At 40.5% G+C, this 26,594-nt stretch overlaps 1 protein-coding gene across 4 annotated transcripts in view; it reads right to left on the reverse strand.

The window, feature by feature from the left end:
• The window catches only part of iqsec3a (IQ motif and Sec7 domain ArfGEF 3a), a 102,055-nt gene extending 79,874 nt beyond the window's left edge, over nt 1–22,181 (reverse strand). The window contains exons 1-2 of one of the 4 annotated variants that reach the window (XM_069164780.1): nt 21,406–22,178; nt 3,347–3,427 (exon numbers count right to left, since the gene is read on the reverse strand). In XM_069164780.1, the coding sequence (XP_069020881.1) occupies nt 3,347–3,427; nt 21,406–22,022 (698 nt within the window). In that variant the 5' untranslated portion in view covers nt 22,023–22,178. Of the gene's footprint in view, nt 1–3,346; nt 3,428–21,405 lie in introns of those variants that run through there. The other 3 variants (XM_069164781.1, XM_069164782.1, XM_069164783.1) reach the window with 3 other exon arrangements.
• Between the last annotated feature and the right edge of the window lie 4,413 nt (nt 22,182–26,594).

Here is a 26,594-nt window from a genome sequence, read left to right on the forward strand (position 1 = left end):
ACAGGAGCTCACGCTGGTTCCCCTTTTTCTGAGCTGACCTCTCCGACACAGAGGCTTGAAATACTCTCAGTAGAAAGAGCGGTGCAAATAAAATATCAATGAATGCACTTTGTCCGTCAGGTTCAGCGAGTGAAAGAGGACTTCAGTTCATCCTGAAGAGGCATCGAGCTGTCCTTTGTATATGTTAATGAGGCCTTGTTGGTGTAGAGCCTCTCAATCATGCAAGACATCAGAATCTACCCACTTTTGTTTTAGTGTGGTTCTGCAGGGTTTGCATTTTGCATCACATCGCACACTCATTCTTCTGAGTCATAACTCAATCTGGAAACATGCCTGTCTTTCAGTCATGTACACTCAGAGGATATCACTCTGTCTGAGGCAAATCATCATTAAACATCCACTTTGAAATCATATTGGAAAGGACTTTTTAATATGTCTGTACATCCATGGCTAGACTGCCAACAAGTTCCTGTTTGCAATCTCGATAAGTATACTAATTTTGGCATCCTTTTAATGTTAGCAATTTACCAAAAAAATCTAAAAAAAAAACTCAGGGTTCAAGCTACTTAACTCACTGAGTCCATGGCAACATTATACATCCTTTTTACACCCACCATTTGAGGAACTGTGAGTCCAAAATATAATGCTTTTCAAATAGAAATAAGACAAATTAAAAAAAACGAAACGAGCAAATCCATTAGTATTAAGTTCTTTTTTGGGGGCAATATGTTGGGCTTTTTGACGCCCTTCGAAAATAACAATATGCTGCATACCTGAGGTTAAAAACATATAAATAAGGATAGAAAACTAAGCAAAGATAAGTGGGGTGACGTGATAACCTCTTAAATCTCCTCGGCCACTAAATCTTTACGGATGTCCCTGCTGATCTGGTGCGCAATGTTGTGTGTTTTCCTGGAGTATGTAAATTATCGACTGTATGCGATCTGTACCGCAGTGACACACTGGCCAACACACATGTACATTAACACAGAGACACACACACACACACACACACACACACGCACACACACACACACACAGATAGACAGGGAGCTATGCTCTAATCACTGCCAAGCCAAAGCATGCAAGATGATAAGAACTTTTTTAAGATAAGAACACAGATGCATTACATGTGTCAACAAGAAGGCTCACCATTTTCCAGCATGGGAAAGACCCTACAGTACACACATCAATGCATTATGGTAGTTTAACATACATAATTGAACTTTCGTTACAAGGTCATATTCATACATGGCTCTTTGAAACTTAACGTGACCACAGTGGAGAGACAAGCCCGAATGAAGTGAGCATGAGTGATGATGGATGCAATGAGGTATGGGTGCCGTGTGGAGTTATGTCGCTGTGATGTGGTGTTGCCACGTGAGTAAATGATCAACAAATCACTGACAACAATGCGGAAATACAGAAATCAACAACAACAGAATACAGCTTTTCAAAAAGAGAGAAGACGCAACAGGAACAGAAAGGAAAGACAAAAACCACAAGCTGCTTTCTGTCTCGGCCCCAGAGAGTCCCGCTTTGAAGTGGTTTGCTTCAGGGGGGGCGGGGGCAAGTTCGCAAGGTCCTTCTGTTGTGCACTTTGTACCTTTTGGCTAATAGTCCCTATGCACAAAGGAATCAATCACAAAACACAACAGCCCCAAACACCTCCTTTAAAGCAAAGTTCACGCTGCTGAACTCCAATTGATTCTTGTCTTTTTTTTTGTCCACCTTTCCAAATTCCCTCCAGCTTTGATCTTATGAGAGTCACTCCTGTGTAATTTTATCCACCGCTTATAGAATCTCTACTTATATTTAATAAAGGCATGAAGTGACTTTTGTGACAACAGCTGCTGTAGCCGACATGGGTTTTGAGTTAATCACCCCGCTGTGATGATTTATCTGATAAATGACTTTATGAAGCTTTTTTATGTTCTTTAAAGTGGAAAACAAATGTAATAACGAGAGTTCACTGCTCTCCTTTCTTCTACATCTCTGCCCCTCAGTCCATCTATGTGGCTGATGTGTGTGATTGTGTTGCTGCTTGTTGGTCTGCAGCCTTCTTTCTCCTTATTGTGTCCAGTACTGTGGGGGCTGTCATTTTCTATCAATACGCGTTTGCTTCTCTGCTATTTTCTGCCAATCCTCAGACAATGCAGCAGAGCAATCCTGTGAAACGTACAGTCCACAACAAACAAGCCATTTTTTTTTATTATTATTATTTTGGGAGGGGGGGGGCTTAATTGCTATTGATGGGCCTTGGCTACATGAATGCCATCATTTTCAGTAAAACTCCAGAGTGCACTTGGGTAAATAAAAGCAGGAGGCAAAAAATAATGTGTGCCGTCAATTCTGCTTGGAAGATAATACCTTGTCCAAGCTGTTTATTATTAATTGTTTTTTCTTGCTTTTCTAATTCTATAGTTTATAGGCTACCTATTCAACACTAAATATGGATTTCTATGCTGCCTCAAATCCACCTAGCCAGCTAATAGTCATACAAAAGTACAATCATTACAGCAGCTAATTATTATTTGCTCTATTTTTCATGTTTCCCAGGAGAGTAGGTGCAAATTATCACATCAAACTAACACCACAGCTTTGAAATTGGCTGACGTAAAAAACTTTTATTGAAATAAAAGAGACTTTTTGGAATTCACACACCATTGTTAACAAGCAGCATCAGGTCTGACGCTGACACGTACTGATCTGCCACAAAAAGATAACTGCATCATCATCCTGCTTTGCCTATTAAGCTCAATGTAATATTTTCCCCATTGTTCAGTGTTTGACCACTGTCCAGGAAATGGCATCTTGATGTTATTGATTTGGATATTATTACTGTGTTCTAGTGTATTTGTCTCGTAAGTCTGACAAACACGGCACTAAGACTCTGTGGAAATATCAAATCACTACAAGTGTAGCTTAGGTTTACTCATAAAACAATCTCAGCCTCAACAAGACCCAAAACCCATGCTGTAGTGACAAGACATTTGAAAATTATGAGGAGTGACTCTCTGTCTGCGACTTAGGCAGCTATTTTAAGACATTCGTCCCGCTGGCTAATTGTTATCATGGATGGGAAGTAATGCAGCTCATCCCCTGGAAGAACCTGAAGCATTTACAACCACTTCAACTTGGATACCGCTGCTGGGGTAGTTGTGTTGACTAAGGTAGCTGCTGCAGCACTGTTTTTAACAGGATGCATGATTTGTGGCTGCAATTAAAAATCACAGAAAAGAAAAAGAAAGTTCCCTAAAATAGAAACGTAAGTAAAAAAAACAAAAAAGAAAAAAAAGAAAAGGAAACATTTGTGCAGATGTTGCAAAGGATGCAGTCGTCTTACCTGGGAACACAGGCAGTAGAGGTCTCCCCCTCAGGGGCTTCCGGGGCCGGGCAGCAGAACTGGTGAAGCACTGTTTGGTTGCTGTGTGAAAAAGAGGAGAGACAAAATGAATATTATATAAAGATTATGAGGCTGTCATAATTTAATGTTTCATCACCGTGGAGATAGACTCAGAGAGACTGCATGCAGGGTTTCAGCAACAGGACACAGACAGGCACACTGACTATAGTTGAATGTTTCAGCACCTTGGACAGAGACAGAAGAACAGACTGTTTCTGGAAAGTTTATTTTCTCAAAAATGGGAGGAAAATCCAGAAGAAAATTCACAACAAAGCAAAAATGGTTCAGCTGTTTTATAAAAAAATAAAAAATAAAAAATAAAAATTAAGGAATGAATGTAATGGACGCTTATTTTCATCATTAATGCATTTTCTCAATGAAATATTAGAAAATGTTCAAAACCAGTTCAGTTTACTGTAATTTATGCCAAAGAAAAGAAGTAAATATTTGGCTTTCTTTTCTTAATGAATAATAAAAACAACTTAGCCTTAGCCTTACAGACTTCCCAAGTCTTACTGATCATTTTAGCTCTAATGCAATGGAAGTAATGGATTCCTTTCTCATTTTTCCATCCTCACAGAAAAGCCGTTTCCAGGACAAAGAATTATCATAAAGAATTACATTTTAGTAGTCGGGTTTGAGCATTTCTTCCAACCTTGCAGTTTCTGTTTTTCCAGTCAATGACCACGAACTGGCTGTGTGAAAGTGCTTTTACACAGATACAATAAAACCCTGCAAAACTAAAAGCAATTTATCTGTTTTGGCAGAAGAGAAATAAGTACTGTTTAGTGCCTGTAAAAATAAGTGGCTGCAGAAAGTCTACATATAATCCCTCAAAGCATTTTTTTTTTAAAGACATTTACCTATTTCAGTGGACTGTTCTATGGATATACAGTCACAGGTGAAGGTGATACTAAAATGTAGTTAGGAAAGAGCAGGGGTATAAAACTTTAACGCGTATGTGAGAAAGCCATGAGTGCATTTGCTCTCCTCTCTCCCTCAGTTTGCCTTCCCTTCTGACTGGATGCTGCCTCACACTTTTCACATTCTTGATTTTCAGCCTTGTTCCATCTCTTCATTCAATACCATCCCTTCCCCCCCACACCTCTCCTCTCCTTCTGTCCCTTGTTCACTGATTTTCTATCACTCTCAGCGACTCCCCTTCCCCCTGTGCTGGGTGCTAGAGGCACTAAAGAGGAATTTGCTCAATTACTCCTGCTGTCAAAAGATGTAACCAGTAAAAAAAAAAAAAAAAAAAAAAAAAAAAAAAAAAAAGAAGAGCAGCAGCTTTCCATATGTCGTGTCCTGTCCCTGGAACCAGGCCATAGGGAAGGACGGAGAGGAGAGAGATGAGACATAAAGATGAGAAAGCAAAGCCAGCATTCCCAGCTGGTCCAATCCTTCTAATCCCTTATCACCACTTCATCGTCTTTTGATCGTTTTTGATCCAACACAAGATGGCCTCTATGTCTTCTCCTTCAAGAGCATGAGAGCAGGTTCAGCTCAGGACAATGTCAATCTTTTCCTTCTAATAGACCTGCGCTCCACTGTGACAATCAATAGTTTATCACACAATGCACAGAGTCCTTGAAAAACCTTAGTTAGGATTTTTTGACTGGGAAGGTTGATCCCAAAATGGCTCGCCCATGAAAGCACAGAATGTTTAGCCTCTTTTTGTGCTGCTTTTCGCTCTGTAAAGTCAGAAATGAGATGTGGAGAAAGAGCTTGGAAAGGAGGTTGTGGGGGTGTTTGACAGCAACAATAGCAGACAGTACAGGGAGGGTATGATGGCAAATTAATTCCCATTGTTAATGGCTCCTCTAATTGTGTTCGCCTTAACGACCATGACACCGCTGAGGCCATTTTTAATGGGTCCAGAACACAGGCAGTCTCTGAGGAGACACAGATTAGTACGAGTGTTGGAACAGCAGAGACACTTGCTCACACAGATAAAGGCTGTATACTCTGCAGGTCAGGCAAATAAAACACTCAGGTTGACAGACGCAAATCGGCCGTTCTACAATAATACTGTTGTAATTGTATTCACTCTCTCAAACCTAACAAAATCCGCGCATCACATTCACAGGGGTGGCGTCCTGGCAGCAATTCTTCGGTTTACATGGATTTACACAATCAAGGACTCATTTATCAAACTGAATATAAAGTCTGAACTGCATTCAGTTTGGGAATTATTGGCCGTCATTAGTCAGGCATTAATCAAAGACTCCAAACCTGCTGAGTCAGCAATGGCAGCAGGGTGCAGTGGGGTCAGTTGCCTGCAATGATGACACGCATGTAGACGATGCGCACATACACACTCATATCTGACATATCCACACGGAGTCAAACCGTGTCAATACCTCAAGGACGTTTGAGTCATTGATTTCACCAAATATGGAGAAAAATGCCTCAAAGGAAAGTAATGTGGGAGGGAAAGAAGGTGAACTATTTTTATCTTTCAAAAAATGCTGTCCCTTTAATTAATCTTAAACATCTATCTCTTTCTGCTTCGATCTCTGGCTCAAAGACAGCTTTCAAGCTTTTTTTTTTTTTAATAACAATTTTTGTTTTTGGGGGGACCTTTAAAGCCACAGCTGTGCCACAGAGATAGCACATACCCACCCAAAACGAAATAAAAGTCAACTATCATGTCATATATCATGAATCTGTTCATAGAAACAAGTTGTGCTGATATGAGAACACTTGAAGCTATAATCTCCTAATTAATCTCCATCTTTCTTTCTCACACAAGCCCACTTATTGTGACGACAATCCACTCACTCCCAAGATCAGGCTTTCCTGAACATTTCCTCTACACGACATCAACATGGATTCTTCTCCACGCCTTTGTATTAGAACATTTGCAAGACTCTAAATCCTTGCCTCAAGTTTCACACACACACACACACACACACACACCATCCTCAAACAGTGTGCCGTGTTTGATCAATGCGAGTACCGAAGATTAAACTGAACTCGCATGACCTGCTTTCTGATCTTCCACACCACTGACTCAGTTCCCCTTGTGGCCTAAGCTCCCTAATACCACCTATAAAAAATCTATAAGCTTTTATAAGCTCTTCCACACACTGTGTCTGTGGGAGGGAGAGTGAAATTTACACACGGTGGTTTCATTGTATTTTGTTTTAACTTCTGGTGTCTAATGTGTTTGTCGATGCGCTCCTCCCTGTGTTGAATTCAGCTTTGCTGTGTCAATAGCTCTCTGGCTGATTCACCTCGGCTCAAGGCAGAAAAAAGATGTGCACACTGAAATGATACACTTCGAGGCAAGAGACAGAGAGGGAAAGGGAGGGGGGCCAAAGCTCGCAATAATTGACTGATTAGTTTTCGCAGACCATTTCCTGGCAGTCAGGAGAAAAAAAATAGCTGTCTGAACATGTTCGCTTATTGAAATAACATAATGTGTAGTATTAAGACTGCCCCTGAAGGCCAAACATGATAAATACAAATAGTATTGACCTTGGAGGAAGAAAACATATTGAAAATAGTGGAAGCATTTGAGTTTGCATGGCTGTTTGCTTAAAAATAATACTTTTGTATGTTTGTTGCCATTATTTCATTTCCATGTTGATTTTGATGTAACACCGGAAAATAAATTAATTTTAATGTCAAGGTCAAATCAGGAGTATAGTTTAGAAAGAGAAAGGAAAACATTTAGCACCAGTGGATGGATTCAAATGAAATCCTCAGCAAAATAATCTTCCACTGAGAAAGGGTTTAAAAACCAAGCAGCTCTGCCGGTTACCTCACACCGAGGAAAAGGAAAGGAAGAGAACAGGGTACTCCATGTCGGCAGAGAGATCATCACAGTCCTTGAGATTAATTTAGGTCATCTAATATATTATATGGATTTCACAAGTCAGCTCATCTCGTCACTGTATTATTGAGAAGCACTTTGATCCTGTTAAACCCCCCCAAAAAAGGAGGGGAGTCTCAAAATGTTTTTGCAATGCTTCACTTCCATTTGGCAAATTGGCAGCCACTGTAAGTGCTAGTTTATCACTATGTTTTACTGGCTAAAAGGGTGTTAGGCTTTCTGAGAGAAATATATTTAACCCACTTACACGGTGCTTCATGATGACGGGCGTGCATCTTTTCCTTAAACTAAATCAAACATTTCTTAGATGAGAAATGCATCGTTCTTAGACACACACACCTCATTTTTCTTCTGTCCTAAAAGTCTGATATAAAAATTTCTTTACGCATGCACACGGCAAATGAAAAAATAAAAAGACTCCCTGAAAGGTTTACGTCAGCATGGACTCTTGGGCTGTCCAAAGCGGCTTAGCTTGCCTTCTGTAAGCGAAACTGAGAGAGCAAGACTGATTTTCCCAAGAGAAAGCGAACAAAGGAGGAGTTAAAAAATATATATATATAAAATGGTCCCTGTATTCAATCCCTTTAAAAAAAAAAGAAGAAAACTCCTGACTGTGCGAGGGTCAGGAAAGCTGCAACATTCGAGCTTTATATTCACGCTCTCTCTGTCTCATCGTGGCCTACTTGATTACGCTCTGGCATTTGAGAGTAAATATGAAACCAGTTCACAATAAAGCTCTGCATGTCTGCGTGAACAATACAAGCCCCCACCTTGAAATCATCTTCATAACATGTAAGCTGGAGGCAACTTCAGAGCAAAAGAAAAGAAAATGTGGTGCACATTAGCCATATTCAAATACATACCAGGACACAAATCAACAGTGTGTAATCAGTTTGGGGATATTTTCAGCAGCTGTACAAGAAAAAATATACACCATTTAAAATATTAACAGTAAATGTCAAGTTTTGATGTCATCCCCTGAAAATCAAAGACATTTTCTAGGCCCTCAACATTTTACACTATTTTTCAACTTAACTCCCAAATGTTAGTCCCCCTTCAATAAAACTTAAAAGGGACGATTTTTTTTTTTTTTTTTTTTTTTTTTTTTGATGGAAGAGACGAAACCAGCAGAGAATCAGGGAGAGATGAGCCCGTGGGAAAAACAGAAGTGAACCACTTTCTGGCATTCACTTGTTGGAAAGAGCTCTGTCAGCTGAGGGGGTTCAGGACTGATACATAGCTGGATTTATATCAACTGGATGAGAAATAAACATCAGCTGTTCTTCAGCCAAATTTGATGCAACATTGGGACATATCTGTGGGCTTTTAGTGGCAGACGTCATGTAGAAACAATTTCGGAGGCCATCGGCTATCAGTCTGCTGAAGGTTTAGGCTCTGGACAATATTTTAGGGGATCCAAGTCTTTCCAGGCAAAGACTTGTTCTTACCAGAATCTTGTCCCTTTGGCTGCAGATTCTGCATTCAAATCTATTAGAGATTAACAAAGACACAGACTAACACTAGTAGTAACCTTTGGATCAGCTTTTTTAAATCGATTTTAAAACCTATTAATTCTAAGTGCTCCCAACAACCGTTCTATGACTTCCATGTTAACTGTAGATAATGTTGATGCAAATTCTACGTTGATTGCTTGCGTAAACATCTTGTCAGGGTGAATACAAGAATGAAATGGCATTTCAGACTGATTACGAGGCACAATGCCGACTATGAGACCTTTTGCACTTAAGAGACTTTGCTTTGATGGCCGAACTAGCAGTGGTGTAAACGCTTGCCCCCATAACATCACCTAGAAAACACGACACAGAAATGAGAGGCATTCTGTCTCCCATGAAAGCAGCCGTTTTTCCTACTGTTTTCATCTGATCTCCAGCTGGCGCCTTCACTATCGAGCAGTTTTAGCAGCTCATATCGAGCATCAAGCTACACTGTGTTGCTGCAAGGCCATCTGCTTATGACTTGGCATTGGGTCAAATTTCACACATTTTTTTCCATGCTTCACGCTGATACTGAACAGCTATCAAACTGATATGACTGTCATATATCAGCCAGGGTTTGAGCTGATGAGGAAAATCTCATCGTCCAGATCAGCAAAGGTAGCCATACATTTTGTGGTCAAGGGAATTATTTTCATTTATACATTCGTGGAGCCCTAAATACTGCACTGAGTGTTTTTGTCCTGGATTTCTCCACCAGGAAGAAAGTCTGTTTTTGTGCATGACAAGCGTAAGAACAAGAAATAGATGGCATCCAAGCAGATGATGTACACATAAAAGAAGACAAATTCCCACATTATCCACATACAATAACTTCTTTCCTCCAGTTCCCACACAAATGACTCATTCAGGTTGCATGTTCTGATTATCTCATTTGCTTGTTGTAGGATTTGCTCCAAGTTAAAACCTCCAATGACATCACTGATAAGAGTCATCAGCTCCTCCCCATGGCACTGCGTACCTCATGATGTAATCCTGGCGTCAAGGGGTTGACAGACGGGGGTTGATGATGTAACCACAGTGCAAGGGAAGGACAAGAAGCTTTAATTGCTATCCAAATGTGAACACAATCTATTATGAGGCAAACCCCAATGTTTATAAAGAGATAACACAGGCCCACACTGCAAATCACATACAAACAAGTATATAATTTATAAAACTGACATATGTGAAAGCAGCACAAACTTAGTGGATGAACAAATGTGTTCCCACAGGTGTGAATAATACCAATGAGTAAGTGAGTAAATTAGTAGTTGAATGAATGTATCCCCTTTTTTTTCCCCTCTACTGCACAGGACAATTTTATTTATTTTACATGAATTTATAAATACATAAACATATTTTTTTTTTCTCAACAACATATGGTGGCAACCCAGTCACCGTGAAGAAATGTTTCTGTAGCCCAGACACTGAACCGCCAGCAAGTAGTACAAAACCAAAGGAGTTTTCACCCATCTTGGTTGTTATTTACATTCCTCCTCTCCATTAATCTGGCAACTGCCTGTGACGTCATCTACTCTGTTACCGCAACAATATGTACCCAGGTGGTTTTTCATGAATTTTGGGGATTTCACAATCACAACACTGAGACAAGACTCTCACCACTTTCACACAGTTTGCAGACTTGCCTACTAAGGATGACAGGACCTTGAACCTGCTGTACTCTAATGTTAAAGAGGCCTACAGCGACATCACCCTGGTCACCCCAGGCAGAGCAGTCCACAACTCAGTCCACCTGCAGACCTTGCGTCAACCCACCACCATCAAGACTGTAAAGAGGTGGTCTGAGGAGACATATTCTTCTGTGCAATACTGCTTTCAATGTATTGACTGTAATGTTTTTCTCACGTCAAATGGCAAGTACAAAGACAGACTGGCAGACTGGCAGACTGACTACCAACTTCTGTAGGTATAAACTTCAGTGTGAACACCTCTGTTCCGGTCAAAACCGACTCGATCTCGGGATGGAACTGGACAATGCGGAGAGGAAACGCTGTCAAAATTCTTCTAAATGATAGACAACGTTTCCCGACCCCCAACATAGTGTTCTGATTAACCAGAGGAGCACGTTCAGCCACAGATTAATGATGCCTAATGTTCCACTTAACGTCACAGGAGGTCCTTCCTTCCTGTCTTCCTACTTATGTTGTATAATTTTACAACTTCCATGATCTTGACCCACTATTATAAAACAATTTCCCTGCGGGGATCAATAACATTTTTCTGATTCTGATTAAATCATGGTTGAGGCTCGGTCGAGACTTTGTGTGATCTGTTGTGGAGGCCAAGAAAGCTGATTGGACATGCAGTGCCTGTTCCAATCAGCTCTGCCGTGCCTTGCAGTCCTAGGTGGATGGCTTTGAACATTACTTTAGGTCATAAAGTTAACCATACCTGACATTTCCTTAGGCAAATGTTTGGCTGTGCATACGAGTGTGTGCTTGGACAATGCTACAGTGGACATGGAGATGATATTGGACAAGGAGCAAAGGGCAACAAATGAACTATAATAATATTCAGATTACACTGAGTTAAAATGTCAGTATGTTATACACCTAACATTACTATGAAAAGCAATATGTAGCCTGCAAACTATAAATAATTCACGAATGCACACTATTTTTAAATGGCAGGAGTTGAGTCTTCTTGCAGGAGAATTGTTATTAGGCTGCAGCGTATTTCACCTGCAAAGACAATGCAACTGTCACCAAAAAATCCACTCAGCCGTATCCAATTAATATCCATTCTGAAGGAGAGTCTTATGCTTATAGTCTCTCTGGATAGAAGTCTGTATTAATTTTAACATTTAAAAAAAATTACTATTGTGTTCAAAAGGGTATTTTTGTCAGTTATAAATGACCAACAGAGTGGTATTTTGGTGGTTTTCAAATGTGACTGACAGACAGCTGATGGACAGAGATGTCTGAATCTCCAAACTTTCAAGCAGATCATATTTTTAGCTTCTCTTCCGAAAAACTCTGAGACCACTGGGATTCGGGGCTGTAAATTAGTCTGACTTGTCAGTCTGTGAAGGAAACACTGAAGTTAGCCAACACAGCGAAAGCGCAGATTCGGGGCTGTGAAATTGTTTGTCCAGTCAGTATGTTAAATAAGCTCAAGAAGCTAACATGCAGAACAATCAACAGGTATCATTAATCTGATTTGAAAATACTGTCAAATGATACCTGCCAGCAGTTTGTAACTGCTATCACTAAATATATTGCCACTTTGATTTATTTCATCGTTATTATATAATTAATCACAATATTATTTTAATGTATTACATAAATATAATACATTGAAAGATGTAGGAATTGTTTTTTCCATTGTATTTACTGATGCAGAAAGAAAACGTTGCAGTAATGTTTCCTATCTATCTATGCGGTCTCCACTACAAACACAAGGAGTTCAAGTCATAGAAAATAATCAAAGTACAAATCACAATATTGGTCCCCCCCCTGAAAAAAATCTCATATAATTAGACATTTTGCTCAAACTGCTCAGCTCGCACAGGAGCACATACTCTAACTCTAACTGCTGGCGATACCATCTTTGGACAGACACACACATGCACACTGGTACACATGATGCAAAACAATTACGATTGTCTGTTAAGGGATTTTCAGTGCTAAGCTCTTGAGAGTTGAAATCTCTTCGACAGATGGGTGGAGTTTTTTGTTTTTTTTTCTATAACTGCACTGTTCCCTCTTTTAAATTTCTTTTAGTTCACTGACCACAGAGAGTCATACCACAGAGCTGTCCGTCCATCAGGAATTCCAGTGTAGTTGTTGAAGGGCAAATGCTGGTGTAACACACTTTAAAATTTAGCGTAACTTTCCAGTCAGTCTGTGGTTAGCACATCTGTTTCCTTACAACACTGCACACATTAGCAGCTGCTAATTGCCACCCATTAGCACATTTTGTGCTGAAAGATAAAACAGGTTGTAATGGATTGCAGAGCAATTAACAGCAAGATACAAGAGGTGTATTAGTGATCCTCTAATTACATCTGCATGTCATGGTTTGGGCTTTTAGTGTGCTCGTTCTTTCATTCATTCATTCTGTCTTGTTGTGATGTATGCATGCTTCAATTCTGCTGTCGTTTCACGTGACCTGTCCCGACTCACCTCCTCACCTGTTCCTCATTATCTAATCAACCTCAGAGAATATATACTGGTCCCTTGCCACTTGCCTCCTTGCCTGTCTTACTGCCATGTGCCATAGCATTCTAGTGTTACGTCACAGTCCTGATTGTGGTTTTCACCCTGCATTTATTTTTGGACTCTGCCTCCACCTGCTCACTTAAATAAAAAGCAATGATAGAAAAAGCTAGGCAGGAAAACCAAACCTAAGTTGAGACTCAACTTTTACTTCTGCCTCTGCATCATGTTCTTGGGTCTCTTTTGTGAATTATTACATCTGAACCTCATCTTTTTTTAAAAATGTTCCACAATGAAAAGCTGTGCATTTACGCTATTAAATTATAGTATTGGAAAGCAGCTGTTAAAGCAGCTAGCTCTTTAGAATAGTATTGTATCTTTACCAAGGCTTAAGATATTTGTTTTATATCAATTTGAAATGTGTCATTATTTTAGAGCTAACTGCAATAATTTGACATAGAGGAAAGCTTTGGTTACATCATGGCATTATCTGTTTACAATATGCAGTCAGACTGAGTCACACTAGATGACAACACCAATGGCATTCCCATTTGCAACCACAACTCTGAAATATGTAGATTTCCTACTAATGACACACACTCTGCTGATTGCTCATTAGGCCTGCTGCTCATTTGCATGGAGAAGAAATGAAATGCATCCATCAGATGTTTGAATAATTTACCTCCAACCATGACAGAGGCTACTCACTATGCAGCAAGCGTAACATGACTATCAACAAAAACATCCGAATTCATTGCGGAGCCGTAACGTGGGCGTGCAATATTTACATATAAAAGATTATGTCATGCGAGGCATCTGGATGTGTCAAGGACAGGATGACATGACACGTCTGTCTTTCAGTGAGTCAGCATGTTGACAAGGTGACATTTGGGAGCCACATTCAGAACAAAAATCATGGTTGAGCCAAAGTTTGTCATTTTGATTGATTGGGAACCATCGAGGCAAAGGATACTAGGAAGGAACTGTTTGCAGTTTAGCCATCTCGTGAAAAAAAACCGGGACAACATTTAGACTCCTCAGTCCTGGGGGGTTTTCATCCTCTCCACTTCATCCATGTGTTCATCTTTGTATTTTTACACTGAGATTTAAAAAGAGGCAGAGTTTCTAAGAGTTTCATGAGGATGTAAAACTAGGATGAACTTGAAATAAAAACCAAAAGGAAAATCAAGAAAGGGTGACTTTTTGTGTTACTTTTGATTTAGGGATGAAAGTTTTCGATCAATTTTATAATAGATTTGAACTGTTTTGCTGCTGTTGCGTCTGACCACATTCAAGAGGATTCTATCTGTTGTAATTTTATACCATTTCCAGAGATACTGAGCAGTGCAGGCCTATTTATTTGCACTCACAACTAAATTGGATCAAAACAATACCCCTGACCAACAGAAGTGTCCAGTAATACAAAACCTAAGCAATTTAAACTCCGGATTACCAGACACATATGAATGTAAAAGCCCCTAAATTATCCCGTATTTTTCCCTACAGCAATAGTTTTCATGTCCTATTCACACCCCAACACAAAAACAGACACAATCCTGAATATATGAACACACACATTCGGCTTACAGACGATTGGGACTGTCTTTCGCTTTGCTCAACTTGTGCATGAAAGCAGCTAATATTCTTCCAAGGATTCAGGAATCACCCAGCAGCTACATCCTCTGAGAAATGAAGCAATTTAAAAGCACTACGCACCAAATGTGATATTCATGATTTGGATCCCAGCAGCAGCCGTCACCCTGTCATAACCGAGCAGACGTGATTCCCATTCAGACGGCGGGGAGGGGAAGCAGAGTAAAGAGCACAAGCTTGCAAGAGAGGAGAGTTTGCTTCTCGGGGAATGTCAAGAAGAGACATAGCGAGAGAAAAACGGGGCTCAGAGAAAGAACAAGAGAGGGATGGAAAAGACCACTGAGTTCATTTGAACTCCTTGGATTCATCATCCACCCTTTCTTGTCCCAAAATCCATCCCATTGTTGTCTTTGACAAGACAAACATGCAGAAAATCGGATTCAGGTGATGATCCAGTGCACATACGTCCTTTATCCAATCATATATTCCTCTACCTGTCCTTTATCTGTACCAAGTAAGACTACTTCTGCTGCTTCTAATTCTTTCCTAACAGCCATCACAGCAAGAACCTCATCCAGCAAGTCAATAGGTCCCACCTCAGAGAAACCGAGCTGGATCTTTTTAAACTCCTCTTCCATTTTCTATTGGTCGATTCTATTTTCCCTCCCTCCCCAACACCTAAATGCTTTTTTCAACTTGTAATAATCTTCACAGACTCACCGCAGAGGTGCCCCCAAGAGCTTCATAAATCCATCGCCCTTCCCCTGCCCCTCCAGCAATGCGTCAGCAAATTCGCTCCAGTAATGATGTAGATCTAGCCCAGCTCCTTCAGTCATCCCTTCATCAATATCAGCCATTCCAAGTACCTAATTCTCATTACGCCTCACTGTCTGCTGCAGAAGCAGCTCTAAGATCTTTGACTTCTCTTCAGGAGCCTTATATTGAATCCAAACAACAGACACCATTACATTCTTCATCTTCTCAACCATTTCTTCATTATCATGGTTCACTTTTAAGTAGCCCCCAGAGTTCACTTCTCCTGACCCACACCTTGTCTGCCCTTTATGAGCAGTACCCCATCATAATAGCTGCCATTCTTTGGGGGCATAGATGGTCTACAAAGTCCATACTCATTTACTCAGATAACTCTGCCATCATTGAGACAATAAACCCTTGGCCCCAGAATCGGACATCCACCCCAAACCACTCCCACCATTTTGAGCCATATTTAACGCACTCTGTGGCTCTAAACTTTAACCTTGTGTCGACTACACATTGCTTCTGTAAAGTCCCACTGGTGTATGTCATTTACAAAAAAGGCTGGTTGATATTTTGATGTAAGCAATAGACTCGCTTTAGAATAAGGATATAGTGCCTAGAGATCAAGGCTGGCTCTAAAGGGTTAGCTTAGCTGTCGGAGACTGTGCTGGCAAAGATCCAGGCTCATTGATCTGAGCACGTCAGAACAAGAAGACACTGCAGCATCCAGCAGGCACTCAGCAGGGCTATTCTGTAATGTATGCTACACTGTATGTGTGTGCGCGCTTGGGTTCCCATCTCTAAGTGCAATCTGCACATTCCACTTTATTACTGAAGGCGATGGTTACAGGCAGGAAATGGCCTATGAGGTGGGGTACATTCGGCTCTCTAGTTGGTGCAAAGCCAGCACGACGAAAACGAGGACATGGTGGGTGCACAGAGAGTCACAACCAACGTGGAAAAACATGCAGGCTGCCTGGTGGCGTGCGGCATGTTAGGTTTTGTGTGTAATAGTTTAATATATTTGTGTGTGTGTGTGTCTGTGTGTGTGTGTGTGTGTGTGTGTGTGTGTGTGTGTGTGTGTGTGTGTGTGTGTGTGTGTGTGTGGGAGGTCGGGAAGCAGCAGAGAAGCACCTGGAGCTACATGAGAACCCTGGGATTTCCACCTCAGGCAATGGGATTGCTCCCTATCACACGCTCACGCACCTCTCCGCACACAAACACACCACCTGGCCAACACCAATTGTCACTTTCCGTGACTCCCTCCTGAACACACACAGTCCAGCCTTCACACTGTCTCATTTTAACACACACACACACACACACACACACACACACACACACACACACACACACACTTGGCAGCCCCAGAGTGTACACAGAGGAGCAAGGGAGCAGGTGGACTGAAGGCTCCAGTCCGGTCAGGAGATGGGTTAAGTGGTGGAGAGCCTGATGGTTAGAGGACGGGTCTGAATACTGATTCAGGACTGCAGAGGTGGCTCCTTTAGCATAAGCTGCTGATTACAGGAAAAAGGAAGACGGAGAAGAGGGAGAAGGGGAGGGGAACAGAGATAGAAAGAGACATAAAAAAAGGGGAAATTTAAGACACAGTGAGGTGAAGTGAGAAAAACGATAAGAAGAACATTCAAGAAAGGTAAAAGAGTAATGAGAGAGGTGGACAAAGATATCATTTGTAGGCAAAGAACAGGAATTCAAAGATAGAGAAAATGAGAATAAGAACAATTGAAGCTGAGAGAGTGGGAGGCGCAGTTGACAGAGAGAGGAGGAAGAAAGAGCAATAGACAAGATTGCTGAAGGCTTCCTTCAGATCACACAGGCCCCCTAAGAATCTTCCTCAGCCTGAGCAACGCAATTGCAACACTTCAGACTCTCCGTCTGAGAAGTTTGAGCTCATACCAGAAACAACTTTTCAGCCACATTCACTGTTCGAAGCTGAAGGCGGCCTTGATTTGCATTCTTCAAATTATACCACTGAAGGAGATGAGGAATGCATGATGGGAGAAAGCAAGCATTTAATTTTTCATTTAGAGCTTTGCAAATGGATTTTCTGCTCCTCTTTAATCAAATAAAAAACACATAGTTGAGCTGGGAAAATGGTGGTTAAGCTGGAAATCTATTACATCCGAATATTCAGGGTATTATTTGTTTACTTCTCTGCTTCCTAGTTTCCTTGCTTAATGCAACAATCAGTCGATGTTACTCATAGTTTGGATTATTTTTTTCTCAGCCATCTACGCATTCATGTCTTTACTTTATTAAGCAACTTTTCTTACCCAACGTGAGACTTGACAGTTTTTAAATTGAACTGAAAATAAACAGGGGCCTATAAAAATACAGCACTTGATTATGATTTATTACGAATCAGTTAAAGATTTTAAAAGAAATCGTTTCACGATTTATACACACAAATGCAGCAGAAAAATTATAGAAATTAAACTAGAGTTCAGTCTATTTATATGTAAAGTAAATGTTTTCCACTTCCTTTGTGTTTTTTCATTTCCATTTATGCCATTGCAAATTACTGAAAATAATAATTTAAAAAAACATTTTTATAGTCAGCAGATGAGACAGTGTGAAATCCCCACATTAGCACTTATGCGAGGTTTTCTCAGCTTGTTTCTGCATGATTTATAAATAAGGGCATGCTTATAGTGAAAGGTTTAGTGTGTATTCACCCATCAATAGTAGCTTCCAGAAATTTGGTGAAATTCACTTGTTTGCCTTCTTGATAAGGGTCAAATGGAAAGAGCTATACTGGTCTCACGTCTTAAGACCGGAAACAGGACGTAACTGTTAGTTTGGTGACTGCTGTAGTCAAAACACGTTTCCTGAAATGTCAGACTTTTCCTTTAAGGTGTAAAATTCTTCTGACATCATTTGCTTTTCCCAGATTTGTCAGACAAAAGCACTTGTTGCATAGCACTAACTCCTCCTTCAGTAAAAGTAATAACAAGAAGTCATGGTTCTATGAATGACATGGATAGCTATACAGACATACGCGCCTTAGGTTTACACGTGCCCCTGTCACTCCCCCCTGTTATTAGAAATGTATCACTCCTCCTGCGGCACTGACAGCACAGCGACACACCATCTTGTCTGACCAGGATCAATGCTGTAAGTGGAGATTACAATGCTGCTTAATGTGTCCTGCATTTCATGTATCACTGCTTTTACATTTGAGGATAACATAGTGTACAGTGTGCTCTCTTGAGTGCTTCCCCTTCTCTTCATCCCTCTGTCTCATTATTCATCATTTTGTTAAACTGTCAGGTTGGTAAATCACGAATGAACATTCCTATTCAATCCCCCCTCTGACATTTATTGTGTGCAACTCACATTGTTCAGGTTTGTGTGCATTTGTCCGTTGCTCGGAAAATCTATTTGATAGCAGCTGTGAGCGCGTGTTTCTTTCCAGTATCCAGTGTTTGTGTATAGCCTACTATTCCTGACCTGCGCTCTTTAGGAATTATGACTTAATGGCACGATAAATCTATCTGGATTAACAGAAACAATGCAAATGCAGCCGAGTGGAACAGATGGGGCTCAGCGCACAGCGTTGTGTGTGTGCGTAACTGTGTAGCTCTGGCAGAGGGAATGCATATGACCTTGATAGTGGCAAGCAAAATGCATCCAGCAGTGTGGACAGTTCTGCAGCGCACACAGTGCCTATAAACAGTGGAGGTGTTCATGTTTTACTGTTTTACAACACTGAATTGATGGGGATTTAATGGGACTTGTGTGACACTGATCAAAAATGTTGTGTGGATGCTTCTCTGCAGTGAGCCACAGAGGGCTTGTGAGGCTACATGAATGCAGTAAGATACAAGACGGTCCAGGAGAAAAACATGATGCAGTCACTACAAACCTGCAACTTTGTGGAACTTGTGTTTACGAGCAAGACAATACCATTGTTTTGTTGTCTTTCAGCAATCTGCAGTCCTGACTTTTTGCTCTGTTAGAATCCAGATCTGTCTGATCAAGACTTTGTGGCTGCATTTGCAGTTTTTCAATGAAAGATGGGGAGGAAAACAAGAATTTAGCTTATCTAGATTACTTTGTCACAGTGTCAATAAGCAATGGTAAATCTGCTTTTCATCATCAATGTATGTACGCGTATATGCCTATGAACATTCATCAAACCACTGTAGAAGTCCACATTAAATTGCATTTCTCAAATCATTGAGGTTTTGTTTTTAAACGTAAAGTATTATCTGTGTTGTCATATGATGCACACTATAAACTGTAAGTCATAGGAAAACATCAAAGAAAATAGAACTATTAGTTGATCATAATTGCTTCATTGATATCAGAGATGCAGGATAAGTACATGGTTATTTTATCCCCTCTCCTATACCCTTAAACAATGTCCTAAAAGACATTTAAGGCCTGAAACCAGTGTTTATTTTCATTATTGATTATTTGATCAATGAATTTTGTCATCAAAACATCAGTAAATGATAAAAACAAAAAAAAGGCCTGTAAAGCCAGAGTATATGTCTTCATGTAACTTATTCTGTCTAATTATCATCCCTAAACCCCCAAATAAGCATTTAACTATCAAATATGGCAACAACAAAAAAGGCAGCGACTTCTTACAACTGATGAGCTAGAACATGTTGGTGTTTTTTGCTTGAAATGTCTTGAATGGTTATTCTAATATGGGTTTTGATTAATTTTCTATTGATTTATACAGTGATTTAGCAATTATTATTGACCCAAAATTTTGATTTGGAGCCCCAAAATGGGGAAAATCACAACACGCGTACAGAAAATTAGATTCAAACTCACCAAGGCTCATTAGTAACTAAAGCAGCTGAAAGGTGATTTATAAGTAGCCGCTAATGTCTTTCTATCTTGGCTTTTATTCCTTCCAGATCATGGTCCTCTAATGTAACATCTTTCAGCTTGTGTCTTAATTAGGAATAAACTGTTACAGTTGTACCCGCAGCCCGAACAATCAAACTTCCATACAGGTATGTTTCAAACTAAAGCGCTGACATTTGTCTCAAAGTCAGGGATATGCCTTTAAGAGCTGGAACTTTGCTTGTTTTACAATGCCTGTTTACAGTGTCACCATGCTCTCCTGGCACCTGTGAAACTGCAACCTCAGCTGAGCCTAAAAACAGACCTGTTTAAAAAATAAATACTTTTCTCATTCTTAATACAAAGCGTGAAAACACAAGAGGGCACAGGAAAACAGAGCACTGTGACCTCACAACATACAGCATCTCTTCAGGAACAATTTGACCAAAACATTTAACCATAGTCTCCTGAAAAATGCGTTTTACTCCAGTGTTCAGTCCTTGAGTAGTCAGTCTGCTACCTTGATGCAAAATTAACAATCCACCAATGTTAAGGTGCCAAAACTGAGTCCTTAAAATCAATATCCATTAAGCATTCAATTGATTTAACAGGGAAACAACTGAGTGAATAATGTGGAAATACAGGAGGAGCTTGAATTACCTGTCAGAAAATTAAGCCTCAGCTTGTCAGGGGATGTGAAGTTAATCAAAGTCAAATCATGTGCAATCAAGCTCAGAGCTCATGCAGTGTCTGTGGGTTTATTTTACAGTGTCTTTTCATAGGCTGCTTAATTAATTAATTGTGTTTCCAGATTCCTGAATGATGTGTGTGTGTGTTGTGTCACCGCTCCCGTCAAAAGTGTTTCCAAATTTTCAGCTGACACCCTGTCTTGGGTGATAACAGGCCATGACATTACATGTCCATCTGATGGCCTTTGGGGATATCACAGTTTTCTGGCCAAACACAGTTGCTATATTTGGACTATAAAAAAAAAAGTCAGTCTTGCACACTGCAGAATTAGCCCACACCTTATTGGGGTCACTGCATCTAACATTAATTATTTTACTTGCAATGAAGCCCGCCAGGAGGGTGAAATAATGTCACTTGTTTGAGACTCAAGCATCTCAGTTAAAGGTCATCTGGGAAAAGGCAGATGGCTTCACTTGCATCTGATAAAAATCCAGAAAACTGAAGCTGATTTGTGTTGTTATTATTACTAATATTAGACATGAAGAGTCCTTGTAATTTGCTTCAAATATTTTGTTAAGATATACATTGTTTTGCAGTGCACACAGCATGAAAGCTACTTACTCCGCTTTCCTGGCCAGTCCAACTGAGCGGCAGAGAGCGGTGGGAGTCTGCGGAACAAGGGACTTGCAGCACGGGCTCCTCTTGTCCTCCTCGGCGGAGTCAGGGCTGGCTTGGCTCGCTTTGGGCGACTGCGGCGAGGTAGGAACGAGCTGCAGCTGCTGAGGGTGGTGGGAAGATGGAGCTGGGGGAGTCGGGTGCTGCTGAGGCTGGGCCGATAAACCGGTAATCTGCGGCTGCTGCTGCTGCTGCTGTTGTTGCTGCTGCTGCTGCTGCTGCGGTGGCGGCGGTGGCGACGGCTGCTGCTGCTGCGCCTGCTGGCCGAGATGAGCCGTAGCTTTGTTGCTCCCCGGGTGCTGATGGAGGTGGGCCGGCGCCTGGGGACTGGTGCTGCGATGAGACGGGTGGTGGTGGTGGTGATGATGTTGAGAGGGCTGCTGGACGTAGAGATGGGGGTCCCGCAACTGCCGGTTCTCTCCGATCAGGTCCTCCACCTTTCGCTCGAGTTCGTCGATGCGTTGGCGCTGCGTCTGGATCAGGCTTTGCTGGTTCTGGACGATAGTGGTCAGCTCCTTCAGGTAAAGAACGGCTTTCATTGGATTATCCAGCAGGCTCTCCATTACTGACTGTAGCTGTGGCCGTGTGCCCGGCTATGTTGACTTCTTCAGCTGTTTCTGGCGCTGTGATCCGTCGATGGGGCCTGTGAGCAGTGCGTAACCAGGATGCTGTGGCGGCAGTCTGACGCCTCTACGCTCCTGTGAGGTTGGATAGTCAGTCTCTCTCTCTCTCTCTCTCTCTTTCTTTCTCTCTGCTTTGAGGATACCAGAAATGGTGCTGATGCAAGGGGGGATCAGCATCAGCAGAGTGCGGAGGCGTGGCCGTAGTGGACCAGTGATGTCAACACGCAGGTCACATAATGAAGCAGTTTTGCACGATTCACGTGGAAAGTAACACCTTTAGCGTCATGAATTTCAACCCCTCTCTTCTAAAATATAATCTCATAAGAATTTGATTTAGTTTTTAAGGGATTCTAATTATAGAAGCTAAATCTTGCTGATCTAAACTGCAAACCTTGGTCCAGAAACATAATACAGATATTCTGTGAACTCATCTAATCTTTTGTCACATAAGATTTGTAATTCTGAAGTAATTCAAATATTTACGGGTTTTTTTCAAACCTTTTTCAGATCTTACAAACATGAGTTCACCTGACTGTTTAAATAACGCCTTAGTGTGTTTTACATGATGAATATACTGATAATATACTGCTAAAAGTTTACTTATCTCATCAAAAAAACATAATTTCTCAAGCATATGTAAGCAAGAGAGCCATTACAAAATAAGTGTAATTGTCAAAGTTGTCATATTGACATTTAAAATGAATTGTTTGATTCACGACATCAATTCTAAGCCTTGTTTTGATGTTTGCCCTAATCAAATTACTGCAATATGCACTATACAAACTCAACACTTCCTGTATTTGTTTCAAATTAAAACCCATCTTGAGTTCCATTTCTTAACGAGGCTTGTATTTTGAAATGTTTGCAGGAATGTGTTGCATTGCGACTGAAATTGGACAATTACACTCTAGATGAATAATACAGAATAACAGGTGAAAATAGCATGATTATATATTGTTGACTTTATCAAATTATAGAGATAGTAATATACAATATTGACTATTGTAAGTAGACTTGCCTTCACAGTGGTTACCCTACCTTAGAAACAAGCCACAGCTTAAAAGTATGCGCTCCCATTCTGCAACACAACAACTCTGCTCACTAGAAAAGTTTGGACTGATTGTTCAACTAAGTTCTGTTTCAGCAGAAAACCTTTAAGGTAAACCATCTTTAAATGTTTTACAGTGTATTCTATTCTATACCTCATGTATTCTAGCAAATCAAGCATTATTTTCATCACAGTAAAAGCTGTGAGGGTTAGGCTCTCTCAACTTCAGTATGAATTAGATGAGCTAAAGCTCAGGAAGCCCCTGCTCTCCACGTGAGTGTGTGATGTGATTAGTATCGCTCATGGAGATCTTTTTGTCGCTCAGCAGTCTTTGTGTGTTCCTTGGTAGCTCAGTTTTTGTAGGGGGTAAGGGGCGGGGTGTTCCCCTGCAGGCTTAGAAAATAATGGCATGGTGGAGAATATAAAAGCTTCCTCTAAATCCTGCTCACTTAGCAGCACAGTAGGACAATTATTGATGAAATATGTGTCTTTGTTTTGCAGGGTAGAAATAGGTTCTCTTATTCATGTTCACCATTTCTGGAAGGTTCCACATCAAACAAATCTTAAATTTTGGAGGGGAAAAAACTCTTCCTTTCCTCTGTGGCGATATCGGTATGAATTTTTGCAAACTGAATCTGGCGAAGGAGGATGCTTTTCAGACTGTGCCTTAGTGTCTCTGACTTTACCTAAAGGGAAATAAAAAAACAAGTCAACAAGACAGTTAACATGCAGGCAGAGCAAGGAAGGGAAATGGGTTTTAGGCTTGTGGAGATGATGCCTCCCGATACACACTGAAGAGATACCTCACTGAGTTGTCGGTAGGCAAGTGGGCAGAAATTTTCACTACTCACTAGTCTACAGTCAACTAAATAATATTTTTGTTTGCAGTAGAACTAATTCATGTTGTCTGTGTTAGACAAAAGTTTAACACACCGACTTCTATCACTTTTTTCCAAATCTGAAATTGTTTATTTATGATTAGTGGTTTTGATATCTGAACGGTGTCCACACTAAGCATGAGTAAATTACTGTTAATTAATGTCAGTGTATATTGAAGCAAAGGACAATCCGCCACTGTCGCCCAGAACAGGAATGTGTCACACTGATCTGCTGTGATTAATTAAGTCATCAAGGGTTCTTAAAATCTCAGAAAAAAATATAAATATCATATGACCTTGAGACAGTGAATTATTAGGACCACCATGGCAAGCCAGTATGGGTGCAGCCAGGTCCGGTCCGTCTTTCCATATGGCTCCTTTACAAGCTGCGTGAAGTGAAAAATGGCTCGCACGCCCGACCAGCGGCACAAGGCTAGACGGAGCCAAAAATTTGTTTTGCGGCTGGTTTGTAAAAATGGAAATGCTGCCAGCAGTGACTTTGGGCTGGGCTGACATCTACGAGGCTCGTCCTTACTTATTATAGACTCTCTGCTGGAGGAAGTGCAACCCACCTTTAACACCAATTATCTTACGGAGTAATCTGAAGCCGGAGAGGGTCAGATATCCTTGATCTGAAACGACAAGGACAGGGCTCACAGTGATAGGAATAATCAAGTTACCTTCAATCTGCAGATCAGAAGTCCTTAAGTGCCCTTTAAAAAAAATAAAAGAGACATAAATAAGATGAAAATGAAAATTGGGGTTTCATCACATTTAAAAACTAGAGAGGTACCTGATATTCTATTTCCCATTTAAAATGTATTTTCCTGATAGAGAAAAGTTTAAAAGTTGTTTGGCAGTGTTAAAGTTTTGCCCCCTCTTCACATCCTCCTCCAGAACTTTTAATTTCAAAGCTGTGTTATAACAACATAGGCTTACTCCCCAGAGTGGTGTTGTATCTCGGGTTTGTTGCTAAGTTGAAAGTAGACGAGTTGTATTTTCTCTCATTATTCAGCAGCATTTGATGCAGAGAGGAAGAACAGACAACGAGTGAGAGCAATGTTGTGAACCCAAAGCAAGATTCAGAGAAACAGAAAGTTGTCTTTCGAAAAAAAAAAAAAAAAAAAAAGCATCAGGAACAAACAAGGACTCGTGTCTTTGTTTTGAATTTCAGTAGCACTCAGCACCTACATACATATTTGAAAAGTTTCCCCTTTGAAGTAATGGCTCCTTTTTATTCTATCACGACAGCATTTAGAATGATTTCTCCCTTTTCCTATATCTTCAGACTCCACAATAAAAAAAAAAAAACTGCTCTATTCTTTTGCTCTTTTTTGGGCAAAAATGTCTTTATATTGATAAATGGCTTGTTGCATGCACTCAACTGGAATCCGAATACGAGAGATTTTATGCCCTAAAATGATTTATGGGTTATGGCAGTTACGTGTAATCTCTGTCCTTCTGGCATGAAAGGTTTTAGGGGGGAAAAAAAAGAAAAAAAAACACATTAAAAGAGGAAGGCTTTACTAAAATGAAGTTGTCATTGTCTTCTTTTGCTCTTGAATGAAGTAATTTCATGCAGTAAATACCTGATAACGAGGGGAAAGTTACCTCCTGATGGAGGGGAGAAAAGCATCAAACATTTTTTCAAGGACTTTAGAGCATAAATGACATTAAGAGACGCGATAAGACCAAACGACATGATAAGGCAATTAACGTCAGGTGGAGATTAATTACTTGCAATGATACACTTCATTAGTGACACTTTGTAGTGGTGCCAGTTGAGATAAGCAAGTCAGCAAGTCATTGACACCATGAGCATCTGGTAAGAACAGCACTTTAAATGATTTAGCCAAGTGGCAACAAGGATTGTTTAGTATTCATACAGAATGCAGCTGTCTCAGTGTAACATTTAAAGGGTCCTTTAATTCCATCATGAATATTATTACAGGAAAAGTTTGGGATCTTAAGGTCAACATTAATATAAACAAAACTAAGAGTTTACAGCCATGCTAGCTGCTGTGAGGCTTTATTTGGTCACAGCAGGGCATACACACAATCTAATTATCACTAAATGCAAAGTACAGACCAGTGGGAATGTCATTTATTTGGCAAGTATGTGGTCAAAGCCTAAGTAATAAAGAACATAAAATTTGAATGTGGTTATGGTGCTAGAAAAGTGAGGGGACGGCCGGGTATTGTATTGCGCCAAAGTGTGCAATATAACTGTCAGTTATATTGTTTATATAGTTACCATGTCAGTGTCACGTTTTGCCTCGCTAGACGTAGAAGTGTACATATGTATGACCAAAGTTCAAGTAGGAAGGCGATTTGATCAAACAAACAGAAGACTATCACCCGGATGACGGTGCTCCATGTTTAATCCATCCAATAGCTTGACATGAGACTGGTAGTAAAAAAAAAAATCAAGGCTGGTTGTGCTTGATAAAAAAGTTTGGACCATCAAAGTCACTGACTACATCCTCCGGGGACCATGAAGTCCTGTATCAACATTTTGAGCTGTAGCGGTATTTCAGTTGCCTGGCTCCGCCAGACTATCACTCACCGCTTTAGTTTTCACTGTGA

This window comes from Embiotoca jacksoni, unplaced genomic scaffold, assembly GCF_022577435.1.
Source record: "Embiotoca jacksoni isolate LCO1_2020_lvr unplaced genomic scaffold, fEmbJac1.0.p SCAF_32, whole genome shotgun sequence".
In the NCBI taxonomy this organism is placed as follows: Eukaryota; Metazoa; Chordata; class Actinopteri; family Embiotocidae; genus Embiotoca; species Embiotoca jacksoni.